The following is a 12,978-nucleotide window of genomic DNA, read 5'->3' as shown; positions in this document are numbered from 1 at the left end:
CTATCGTCATAAAAGGGTTAAGCTATCGTTCTCAAAGGGTTAAATTGTCTCATCAAAGGGTTAAACTGTCGTCCTCAAGGGTGAAATTATCGTCATAAAAGGATTAAGCTATCGTTCTCAAAGGGTTAAATTGTCTCATCAAAGGGTTAGGTGGTCTCCAAATGTTTAAATCGTCATAAAAGGGTTAAGCTATCATCATCAAAGGGTTAAATTATCATCCTCTGTCGGATTAAAACGTCATCCTCAAAGTAAGTTGTCGATCTCAAGGGATTAAACAAAGTCCTCAATGGAATAATAATAAAGCCACTTATATTAAAATAACAAAAGGAGATAAAAATGCGGGTTAGGTTAGGTTAGGTTAGGTTAGGTTAGGTTAGGTTAGGTTAGGTTAGGTTAGGTTAGACATAAGTAGGATTTGGGTAGGCATGGTTAGGTTAGTGGCTAGTTAGGGTGGGTTAGGTTAGGGTGTTAGGATGAGGTTAGGTTAGGTTACTTTAGGTATTAGTGTAGATAGGTTTACGACCGCCCACTCCCCCACTAACGCAGCTATGGTGTAATGTCCCTCCCTAGGTAACAACACCATTCATTATTTTCAAAGTCCTTTCCAAAATGTAGTAGTGATAGGCAGTGACTCTATATACTTGATACATAACTCCGTGTACTCACCCGTGCTGTAAGAACTGGGATGATAGCTTACCTGAAGGTGAGGATGGTGAAGGGTCGGTAAGACTTGTGGGAGCGTGGGTCGACCAAGGGCTTGCCCCAGTAGTCGTTGAAGAACATGTGGGAGAGAGGATTAGTTCCTATTACGTCCGGGTTTGTTTTGATGGCGCTGACGTCGTCGTGCACAAAGTCGCCCGTCAGACCGTTCACATAGACGAGGACCCCGGCCACCCACACAGTCATGTACACCCAGGTGGGCGGCGGGTCCTCGCTGTCGTGGGTCTCGAGGCCGCCATGACACCAGGACGAGGACGAGCAGGAAGAGGAACAGGAAGAAGAGGGAGGCGAAGAGGATTTCCTTCTCTTCCGAGGGGAACACTGACAAGGTGACAGGCACCCTCCTCCTCCTCCTCCATCCATCATGTTCCCGCTGGTGATTTTATGCAAGTGACGAATACTTGTTTAATGGTAACCTCTTAGGTCCACCTTGCTCGGTACTTGTGATGATGGCACTGTTAGTTCATCTCTGACCTACACTTTCACCAGAGTGCCAGCCAGGCCACTACAGTAGAGGCACTCACAACACTATACACACACTATTGTTTCACTACATCACTCATCACTTTTGAGATACTGTAACCTTTTCACCTGGTAATTAACGTGACGCTTATCTGCAGGTGTATCGTATCTGTTTTCTCAAATCTCAAAACTGGAAGAACAATTGAAGTGATTAGTTACAATGTTACAATAATTATGTTAAATGGAATCCAATAAAGAGTAAACACCAAGGGATGATGACCAGTGAATTATATAACAGTGATGGGGATGATGCGGCCCTGTCTGTCTGTCTGTCTGTCTGTCTGTCTGTCTGTCTGTCTGTCTGTCTGTCTGTCTCTCTCTTTGTCTCACTCTCTCTTTGTCTCCTCTCTCTGTACACACACACACACCAAAGAACTTTAACAAACATCTTTATATCAAAGCATTTTCAAGCTTTTGGTCTCTATCATTAGTTGCTGTAAAAGGTAACAATATAAATACACCACTGTTGTAAAGTATAGATCGTCATCAACCACTGCAGTTATCAGGTTAAGGTATAACTTCCTCGTAAAAAACCTTCATCCCAAACCTCGAGTATTTTCTGAGAGCTGTAATATATACATACTGTTTATTAAAGTCAATCTACAGTGCATCATCCTCACTGTGCAACTTTGTGCTGTAAGAAACGCTGGCTGGACAAAACCTGACGAAGGGGTGGTCGAAGGTGAGCCAAGATTCACCTCAACACACTGAGGCCTCGTCAGGTGACCTCCTAATATCACTCTTTTTAACCATTTTTTTGACGTATATTTCACCGTAAGATTAAAGATGGCGCTAAAAATACCTGTTTATATTATTTCTTTAATTAGTAGAAGTTTGTATTGATTCATATTGTTTCATGATACAGGTATATACAGGTACGTAGAAATAGGAGAAAAAGTATCAAATCAAATGAAAAACTAATGTATTGTGATACGGATTTTATAATAGTAAATTAGGGTAATAAAGTCGCATTGAAAAATGTTGTAATGAGGCGATAAAGCGAGGAAATGAGAGAACTAAAGAGGCATTTATGGTGATGTTGAGTGAGAGTGATGGTGGGGGTGGTGTTATGGTGGGGGTGGTGTTATGGTGGGGGTGGTGTTATGGTGGACCAGCTGTTATGGTGGGGAAATTGGTGTTATGGTGGACCAGCTGTTATGGTGGACCAGCTGTTGTTATGGTGGACCAGCTGTTGTTATGGTGGACCAGCTGTTGTTATGGTGGACCAGCTGTTGTTATGGTGGACCAGCACGGAGCACTTACCGTGGATGCCTCAAACAGAATGATGAATGAAGGAATATGCAAATAAATAATGACAGATATGATGAAGATGGAACAGAGAAAGATTGAAGAGGGAAGGAAGGAATAGATAGCGTCTTATATATTACACGGGTTAGAGATGGAGGGGAGGAGGAGGAGGGGGGAGGGTGGGGAAGGGGGAGGGAGGGGAGCTAAAATGGGTCTCTCTGGGTGGCTGAGATGCAGGCAGGCAACCTTCCTTCCTCCCTCCCTTCCCTCCCTCTTTTAGCCTCAGGAAAAATTTAGGTGTATATCACTACCTCCCCTCCCTCACCTCCTCTCTCCCTCTCCCTCCTCCTCTTCTCTTCCTCCGTCGCTGTCTCTCCTCCCTCCACCACCTCTCCTCCCTCCACTACCTCTCCTCCCCTCCCACTACCTCCTCCGTCACCACCTCTCCTCCCTCTTTCTCCTCCCTCACCCACCTCTCCCTACTGCCTCTCCTCCCTCACCACCTCTCTCCCCTCACCACCTCTCCTCCCTCTACCTCTCCTCCTCACCTCCCTCCCTCACCCTCTCCTCCCTCCCCCACCCTCTCCTCTCCTCCGACATCTGGGGAAGGTGTAAAGTCACTTACTTAGTAAAATATATGCAGCTGAAACCCTCACGTCGTCAGCCTGCAGGGATTAGGAGCATATCTCTGGTGGAGGGTGAATTGAGAGGGAGTGGGTGGGGGAGTGGGTGGAAGGGAGTGGAGTGCAAGGAGTGGAGTGAAGGGGAGTGGGTGAGGAGGTGAGGGTGGAGTGAGGAGTGGACAGAGAGGTGGGTGCAGGGGGGAGTGGGTGGAGGGAGTGGGTGGAGGGAATGGGTGGAGGGAGTGGGTGGAGGGAATGGGTGGAGGGAATAAGGGAAGGGGTTTATAAAGAAGATAACAAAAGACTAAGCAACTGACGAGAGAAGAAAGAGATTTAAAGAAGGAGGAAGAAGAAGAGAGGAATAAAAGATTTTAAAAAATACAGATGTTTAAGAAATGAAAGAAATAGAGAGAAAAATAAAAGTTTGGGGGGAAGTGTTAAGCTGATAGCGAATGATAATGTTAAGCAGGAAAATTATTACTGGGATCATGGGAGAGGTGACGAGAAGAAACGGTGTGAATAAGAGGAGGATGGGGAGGGGGAGAGAAAAGAAGGGTGGAAAGAGGGAGGGAAGGACAGGGAGAAGGGAGGGATGGAGAGAAGGGACAGTGCAGTGTAGCGTAAAGGAAGAGAAAAATGGGAAATGATTCATGTGAAGAGGTTGGCAAAATAACCCCTCCCCTCCTCCTCCTCCCCCCCTCATCTACCCCTCCTCCACCCCCCTTCCTCCTCCCAGAAAATGCCGAAAACGTGCAAGAAGTGATAAAAGGAGGAAGAAGAAGTTGAAATATGTGAATAGACGAGAAAGTGCGGTGGGGAGGAAGAGAAGACATCTGTAAGGCGGGTCGAGTGGGAAGGGTTGGTTGAGTGGGAAGGAGAGTGCTAATGAGTGTGTGTGGGAGGGGGGAGGGGGGAAGAAATGTTGATGATGATGATGGAGAGGAAGAGGAGGAGATGGAGGGTGAGGAGAAGAAAAGGCTGAGTAAGTGATGTGGAAGATGAGGAATAGGAAGAGAAGAAATGTTGATGATGATGGAGAAGTAAGGAGGAGGTGGAAGACGACGAATGAGAACTAAGGAAAAGGTGACAATAAAGACGTAAAGATAATGATCAAGGACTAACGAGGCGAGGTGAAGGAGGACGAATAATAACTAGAGAAACGATGATGACGATGGTGATGATGGTGATGATGATGAAGGAGACATAAAGGAGGTGAGAAGTGACTAACGAGACGGTGAAGGTGACGTACGGAGGTAAGAGGGTGACGTACACACCTGAGCCAGCAGGTGTGAGGGTGACGTACACACCTGAGCCAGCAGGTGATAAAGGCGGTGTGTGTGGTACAGGAAGGTCTCGATACTGTGGACAAAATATGTAAAGGTGTTTGGGTACGTAGAGAGAGAGAGGGAGAGAGAGAGAGAGAGAGAGAGAGAGAGAGAGAGAGCTATAACAGAAGGTGACACTGATTGTTGAAGGCGTCGGCGGGCAGAGAGGTCGTATATAGTTCATCCCTCACAGATAAAAATATCGCGGGGAGAGACGTCGAGCCCGGGAGTTATGACAGCTTCGAAAATAGAGTCATTTACCTTTTAATTAATACGTGGCTGGCAAGCGATGTAAAAACACCTATATCTTGTGTGCACCTGCAGAGTCGCTCAAGTCAAGGTGTGTGTGTGTGTGTGTGTGTGTGTGTGTGTGTGTGTGTGTGTGTGTGTGTGTGTGTGTGTGTTGTACTTTCCTGTGTATTGGATTCCTGTCAAGAGTAATTATAAGTCTCTTTAAATTACGAGGTATTTTGTGTACGGTGGTTATTATACTTGTTAAATGATATATTTCGTGTTTGTGGTTAATTCTCGTGCGAAACAGCGCCAGGTTGAGCATTTATTAACGCCTGGCAGAACTCCACAGTCTATAATGATAATAAGGTTATAGAACCCCCCCCCAAGCAAACGTTCGCTCGTCTTCTGCCTGCGGTGGCGCTGTCGTTACCTTCGTTTACTCAACCCAGCTCCCACCTTTACTGACTGAACGTATGGATGTCTGTCGCAACGGAGGGAATTTTTTATTTATATTTCAAGTACGTGTTATTGCAACCGGTTCACATGAGTTAAGGCACCCAGCTTGTTGCCCGAGAGAGAGAGAGAGAGAGAGAGAGAGAGAGAGAGAGAGAGAGAGGACCACAACATAACAGACAGAGAGAGAGAGAGAGAGAGAGAGAGAGAGAGGACCACAACATAACAGACAGAGAGAGAGAGAGAACCACAACATAACAGAGAGAGAGAAAGATGGGAAGAGAATAACACGCGAGAATAATTACAACAGGTAGGAATATGAAACACGGAGCAGGTGAGGCGCGTGGCTGGCTGGATGTGTTATAGAGAACCACACTGTCAGACGCACCTGCTGCTCGGGAGGGGAGGGGGAGGGGTGGAGAGAGGAGGTGAAGGCGAAGTATAGAACGTAGGGGTGATGAGAGAGGAGAGAGAGAGAGAGAGGAATAAAGGAGGTGGGGGGGGAGAGAAGAGACAGGAGATAAAGTAGAGAATGGAGGTAAAGATTGAGATTCATCTGAGGTAAAGAACGTGTTAGGATGATGAGAGGTACAGGTGGGTGGGTGGTGGTGGGTGGTGAAGATGAGTGGCAGTCACTAGCATAATACACCCCAGTGGAAAAGATTAGTAACATTACACAACATAAGAGAGTGTGTGTGTGTGTGTGTGTGTGGCGTTACATAAGCGTAATGCGTTAGTGTTGGGCGTAAGTCGGCGCGATACTCAGTGTGTTTTATCGTGAATGGTAATTGGCCGGTCGTTTTAGGGAGGAATGAAAGGCATTTGATTACTAATTTCAGAGTGTCTGCATCGAATTTCCGGCCGCTGGTTCTGTTAATTGTGTGTTTTGACGACTGACTCACGCGCGACGCATAATTATTTGGATCTGAAAGGAAGGAAATTACCGAGAATCATTTCCATATCAAATTATGGACCCAAGTTTGTTTGTTTTGCTGTTGACTTGTCGTTAACAGAGTTTGGAATCACGTGGAGGAGGAGGAGGATGGGTTGTTTGTGGTAATAGGAGGGGGAGGAGGGATAGTTGGTAATATGGGGGGAAGAGGGGAGAGGAGAATGGTTGTTTTAGTAATGAAGGGGAGAAGGGGAGGGAGGAAAAGTTGTTTTGTGATGAGGAGGAGGAAGGGGAGGGAGGAAGGGTTGTTTGTGGTAATGGGGAAGGAGTGAGGTTGGATGGGGGGAAGAGGGTAGTTAAGATGAGGGGAAGAGTGTTCAAAAATGAGAGGAGGTGAGGAAATAGGGAGGGGCTCAGGCAATAAATGATAGGAAGAGAGAGTAATTGAAATAATGAGAGAAAGAGGGAAGGTGGGGGTAGTTAAGATAATGGGGGAGGGAAGGAGAGGATGATCGAGGTAATGAGGGGAGGAAAATATGAGAAGAAATTTAAGCAATGAAGTGGAGTAATATCGAGGGAGGCGCTAATCTTCCTCCTCCCGCAGTATCGTAATCCATATAGACTGAGAAAAGGTGCACACTAAAGCTCACCACAGAAGAAGAAGAAGAAGAAGACCGATAAAACAAAGGGAGAGAAGATAGAAAAGAATAAAACACTCACTGTACTTGATAAAACAAAAGTGGAGGAGGAGAGAGACGTTAAACCACTAACAACACGCACCGACTCGGCTAAAACCAAGAAAAAATATAATATAGTCATGAAACAAACCTTAAAACACGAAGCCAGAAATATAAAATGATAACACAGGCACTAAACCACTTAAAACAGGGAAAATATATATATATATGATGGTTAAAACAAGCCAAAGACGCTGTTAAAATATATAGACAGGCAAGAGAAAAGATTAAAACATAAAAATAAAAACAGTTGCTGAATGGTGTAGTGTGAGGTGAGGTGAGGTGAGGTCAGGTCAGGTGAGGTGAGGTGAGGTGTGGTGAGGTGAAGGGGACCTGGATGTTTCAAGATCCTCATGAATATGCACGACAAACACGGCACCACACGACAAAGCCACATAACCCTGGGCACTCCTCATTATACTTCAGAATTGCCCTTCATTATAGCGCCACCACGGCCGCAGCAGCTGGCAACCTGTGCTCCCAGCTCCCACGCCCTGAGTTGTGCCACGCCCTGTACGTGGACACAACAACCTTCTTCCCCACTGGCCACTTCTCTCTCACCACGGGCGCCACGCAACTCTTCACTGACATATCGTTACTCCCCCGGGGTCTTGACGCCTCCTCTCCCCACAGATGTTAGGATTCTCCCCAAGAATGTGCCACTAAACTCCCCCTCTGACTCATTACTCCTCCTCGTGGACTTTGATGCCTCCTCTCCCCACATATGCCATTATTCTCCCCAGGACGTCACGCCTCTCCTCGCGGACTTTGATGCCTCCTCTCCCCACATATGCCAATATTCTCCCCAGGACGCCACGCTTCTCCCCACTCTCACCCCGCCCCTTGGCACAATGTATTCTGACCATCTCAATTTAATAACCTATGTTTTTTTTCCTCTCCTCTATAGCTCCTCCATCGTTAACATAATAGTTATAAGTGAGAAGTATTATTGATGTATATACGGAAGGATGCTCTCCGACCCTCTGACTCCGGGAGGGTTAGATCCTCGTCCTCAAAGGGTTAGATCCTCGTCCTCAAAGGGTTAGATCCTCGTCCTCAAAGGGTTAGATCCTCGTCCTCAAAGGGTTAAATCCTCATCCTCAAAGGGTTAGATCCTCGTCCTCAAAGGGTTAGATCCTCGTCCTCAAAGGGTTAGATCCTCGTCCTCAAAGGGTTAGATCCTCGTCCTCAAAGGGTTAGATCCTCGTCCTCAAAGGGTTAGATCCTCGTCCTCAAAGACGTCCTCAAATCCTCGTCCTCAAAAGGGTTAGGAACATGATATCCAAAATCATTACGCTTGAACCTAACTAAGACAGTCCCAAACCCCCCAAACTCCCAAGGACTCAAGATCCCAGAGCCCCCAAGAGCCCCCAAGAGTGAGAGAAAGAGAGTCGCAATTTGGTAGAGGTGACCAGCTTATCCTGTGTACTGAAAGAACGCTTAGAAGTTAGAGTGTGTCTGTAACTCCCATCCAGGTGTGTGTGTGTGTGTGTTGATATATAATTATTTCCTGTATGTTTAATTGATCATATACGTTTGTAATAATGCATAGTCAAACACTCGAACACACACACACACACACACACACACACACACACACACACACACACACACACACACACACACACACACACTTATCCATACATAAACAGACACACGTATACATATATGAGTCATGTATGTATATATGATTGAGCACATCCATGGCACATTACATACATGCAGTAGAGAATAAAAGTGGTAATAAGAATAACAAAATAAAAGTAGATAAGACAAGGGAAAGAAAAAATAATGGGAAAAAATTAATAAAAATGGATGAAAAATAAATAAATAAAAAAGAATAAGAGTAAAGGTGGATAAATGATGATAAAAAGAGAGAAGTGACGACATGTAATAACCTCGTGTGCCCAAATAAGTAACACAAGCCGTAATTCTGTAATGCACCTGACCTAGGGATAACACACACACACACACACACACACACACACACAGTAACACACATTATATCGTGAGTGGTTGTGAGTCCCTTCCCATCTTGCACTGTTCCTTTACTGAATGGAGAGAGAGACTCGCTAATTCTGGAACTCTGACCTATTCTCAGGACCCTTGCCAAGACCACTTAACCTGATTTGTCTTGATCTATATAAACCTTAAGTTAACCTAAGCTGCCTTTATCCCCAACCAAGGGAGGTGGACGAGTGGTTAACGCCTCTCTCTAGCCTCCTGTTCTCACCGTCGGTAGGGTGGGTACTGTGGGCCGCGATGCTTAGTTTACAGTCACACTAAAGGATGCGCTGTTACCTTTCAATGTATCGTTTTACCGTTATGTTGCGTCGTTTTACCGTTGTGTTGCGTCGTTTTACCGTTGTGTTGCGTCGTTTCATCGTTGTGTCGCGTCGTTTTACCGTTGTGTCGCGTCGTTTACCGTTCTCGATTCGTTTCACCGTTGTGTCGCGTCGTTTACCGTTGTGTCGATTCGTTTTGTTGTGTCGATTCGTTTTACCGTTGTTGCGTCGTTTACCGTTTCTCGATTCGTTTTCGTTGTCGATTGTTTTACGTTGTGTCGATTGTTTCGTTGTGTCGATTCGTTTTACCGTTGTGTAGCGTTGTTTTACCGTTGTGTCGCGTCGTTTCACCGTTGTCATTCTCTCCGCTGCCAAAATCCCTCATTAGATATACAATAAATAATATGTTGTTTGGTCTCTCTCTCTCTCTCTCTCTCTCTCTCTCTCTCTCTCGTACAAGAATAAATACATTAGTGAAAAGATAAATGGTTGTGGTTAACGAAGTAATTAATTATGAATCGTGTTAATATGTATCGAGGGCGTATTGATGTGTTAAATACACTAATGACGCTATTTTGTGTTGCTAACGGACTGAATTATGATGTTAACGGACTGAATTTGATGTTAACGGACTGAATTTGATGTTAACGGACTGAATTTGATGTTAGCGGACTGAATTAGGTGTTAGCGGACTGAATTATGATGTTACTGAATTAAATTAGATGGATATAATGAGATGAACAGACTGATTATTTTCGTGATGTTAACCGATCCCGTTCATGTGGGTCGTCTACTGTCCGCTAAATATTCCCCTAATAGAACATTGTCAGAAAATTCCGTAAAATATTGAAATTATAACGATGCAGTATGCTATAAATTCCCGTAACACGAACATTGTCAGAAAATTCCGTAAAAAAGTGAGATTTCGGTATTTTAACATTATGGAAATTCCCCAAAATGCGCAGAGCAATTTTGGAAAATGCTTAGACTCCGACTATGTCACGCTATTTGGATTCCAGAAATGCGCAACTATGATCCCGATGCGCTGTGGGTGATTCCCATAATGCGCAAAACGATTTCGGAATATTCCTAAAATGAAAGGATTTTAACTGTTCCACATGCTTTATTAATTCCAAAAATTATATGTATTAACTCCTAGAATTATTCCCTCCATGTTAAGGTACTGTTAATTACATACAGAGACATTCCCTATAATCGACATACACTCCCTGATAACCACGCGCTCTTTCCCTTCGACATAAAATACTCTAAAATTCACCCCTAAAAAATTTCACCCCATTAAAATCCCCGTAATGATCACCACAATTCAGGAAATTTCCCCCCCAAATTCACACACACACACACACACACACACACACACACACACACACACACCGGGTCTTGTATAATTCCTGTTTAATAACCTTTGGTGTGACCCAACATGTGCGTCTCGACAGCTGTTGTGAGGGGAGAGGTCCATCTCTTCTCCCCTTCTTCTCTTCCCTTCTATTTCCCCTCTACTCTTTCTCTTCTTTCCCCTCATCCTATTTCTCCTGTTCACCTCCCTTCTCCCCTTTTCCTGTTCTCCCCCATGTTCTCACTTTTCTTCCCTCACTCCTCTCTCTACCCCTCATTCTTCTCCCCTCTGCTCATTCCTCTCCCCACCCTTCACTCCTCTCCCTTCCCCTCCTCTACCTCCTTTCCTCGCATCTTCCATCCCTGTCATCTATCCCATTTCTTTTCTTCCCTCGGTTCCTTCCCGTTTCCCTCCTCGACCACACCTGTCCTTCTTCTCTTCTCCTCTTCTCCTACCCCTCTCCTTCTCCATCTTGGCCACTACTTCCCCTGCCCTTCCCACTCCTGTTCCTCGTCCAATTCTGCTTCCCTCCCCTTCCCTCCCCACCCCATCCCCTCCCCTCCCGTCTCGCCACCTCGTGCTGTGTTGACCAGGCATCACAGCAGGGTGGTCAACACAGCACTGGTAGGAGGGAGAGGGGTGACGTTGGGATACTGAGCTTTAACAGAGCTCACTGAGGCGACCCCACACACTGTCACCAGCCTCTCCGCCCTGCCGAAATATTGACACCCTGAAATATTATGTGACCTAGATATGTGACAGTTGTACATAGGGTAGGTGGTGTTTGTGTGTTTGTTCTCTGTTTTATCTCTGTTTGTTTTTTTTTCTCTTACTCTATCTCTGACTTTATTATGTTTGGGTGTTTTTATTTATTTAATCTTTTTCTGTCGATTTTTTGTGTTTTTGGGATCATATGAATATTTGATGTGTACTGTACCTGTGTTTAATTCACCTGAGGATTAAACAACCTTACTGTATTCTGGGGGTTAGATTATGGTGATTAGTCATGGAATAAGCTGGAGTGTATAAGGTTAGGTTAGGTTAAGTAAGGTTAAGTTAGGCGTCAGTGTGTGTGTGTGTGTGTGTGTGTGTGTGTGTGTGTGTGTGTGTGTGTGTGTGTGTGCGTGCGTGTCCATCAATTAATTCGCTTCTTTATAAAAATACTTCTTAGTAAACTCACAGCTCTCTAGTTCAGGTGGGATGACTGCTGTGTGACGTTAAGTATACTCATATTGTTCACTACATGACGTTAAGTACACTTACACTACAAAGGGAGAAATAAGTGACTCTCTCTGTCTCAAGTTTATAGGGAGAAAGAACTGATCGATAGGGAGGTCACTTTACTTACAAGACAAAATGAACACTATTTTTTTTTATCGTTTTGTGGGCATTTGTGTTTTATTTATTCATGTTTATTATTTCTATAGTTTTAATTAATTATTTTTATTCGTTTATTTTTTGGTATTTCATTTATCATTATTTTTTTCGTCGAGTTTATGTTTATTTTGTATAATTTAATGTATTCATGATTATTCGTTTATTTTATTATTTCATGTATTCAAGTTATTCATTTTTCATCATTTTATATATTCAAGTTTATTCTTTATTTCAGCATTTGCGTTTATTAATTTATTTTTATCTTATGCTTATTCAAATTTATACACCTTTGTTTTTCTACGTCTATTATTCATTCCTAAAATATTAAGTCAGAAATAAATACCCATAGATTCTTAACCTGGAGGACAACTACTGTACCTCCCGTCTCATCCCCCCGTTGATGGTAATTGGATCTCCATATGTAACTACGAAAAAATTCCCTTTGAAAAGCCGACGGAAGACCTTATATTTTTTCAACTCCCTTTTTCCCCTTTCTAAAATTTTATCGATAAATTTTCTACAGATATTTTAGGTTAGGGAAGGAGGTAGGAAGGGAGAGAGGGAGAGATCCTTTAAGCTTCTTTACTCCTTAATAGAACAGAGATTCCCAGGTTGTGTTGTAGCGCAGTGTTCCATCATAAACACGACGCTTACAAGACTCCCGGGAGAACCACCACCATCGAACTTGCAGAATTAATACATGAAAACTCCTCCCCGTGCCTCTCTCTGGTGGCTACTCTTAGTATGATTACTGTTATTAAACCATCGCCCCCCGGGAACAACGCCTGAACACTGCACCTCCCAACACACACACACACAGCACCCTGACAAACCGTCTGTACCTCGCAGCTCTCAACAAAACCTTTACCCAGATGAGGATATTATTATTTTGTGTTATTGTAACGTTGCTGCTGTGTTATAGTCAATTACTCTAGTGTTATGATCTGTACTGATGACTTTAGTGTTATTATTGTTGTTATTATTATTATTATTATTATTATTATTATTATTATTATTTTTATTATTATTATTATCATCCTCCCTCCAACTCCCACAGTCTCCTCACAGTCATACAGTCACTCTCACCAACCAGTCATTCACGTAAGCTTCACTACATTGGCCATTGTATCTACACAACGTCAGCTGGTCACTGAACTTCACATAAAGAACTAGTTGTTTTCACTCCAATTCTCCTCCCCCCCATC

The 12,978-nt window shown here is 44.0% G+C and overlaps 1 protein-coding gene across 1 annotated transcript in view; it reads right to left on the bottom strand.

The window, feature by feature from the left end:
• Positions 1-12,978, bottom strand: part of LOC121878090 (protein O-mannosyl-transferase TMTC1-like) — a 130,796-nt gene that overhangs the window by 94,336 nt on the left and 23,482 nt on the right. The window contains exon 2 of the mRNA XM_042384082.1: positions 698-1,372. Within this exon, the coding sequence (XP_042240016.1) occupies positions 698-1,086 (389 nt within the window). The 5' untranslated portion in view covers positions 1,087-1,372. The remainder of the gene's footprint in view (positions 1-697; positions 1,373-12,978) is intronic.

The sequence above is a fragment of the Homarus americanus genome, unplaced genomic scaffold (assembly GCF_018991925.1).
Source record: "Homarus americanus isolate GMGI-L3 unplaced genomic scaffold, GMGI_Hamer_2.0 scaffold45562, whole genome shotgun sequence".
NCBI classification, from domain to species: Eukaryota; Metazoa; Arthropoda; class Malacostraca; order Decapoda; family Nephropidae; genus Homarus; species Homarus americanus.
This window is presented reverse-complemented; position numbering and strand designations above follow the sequence as displayed.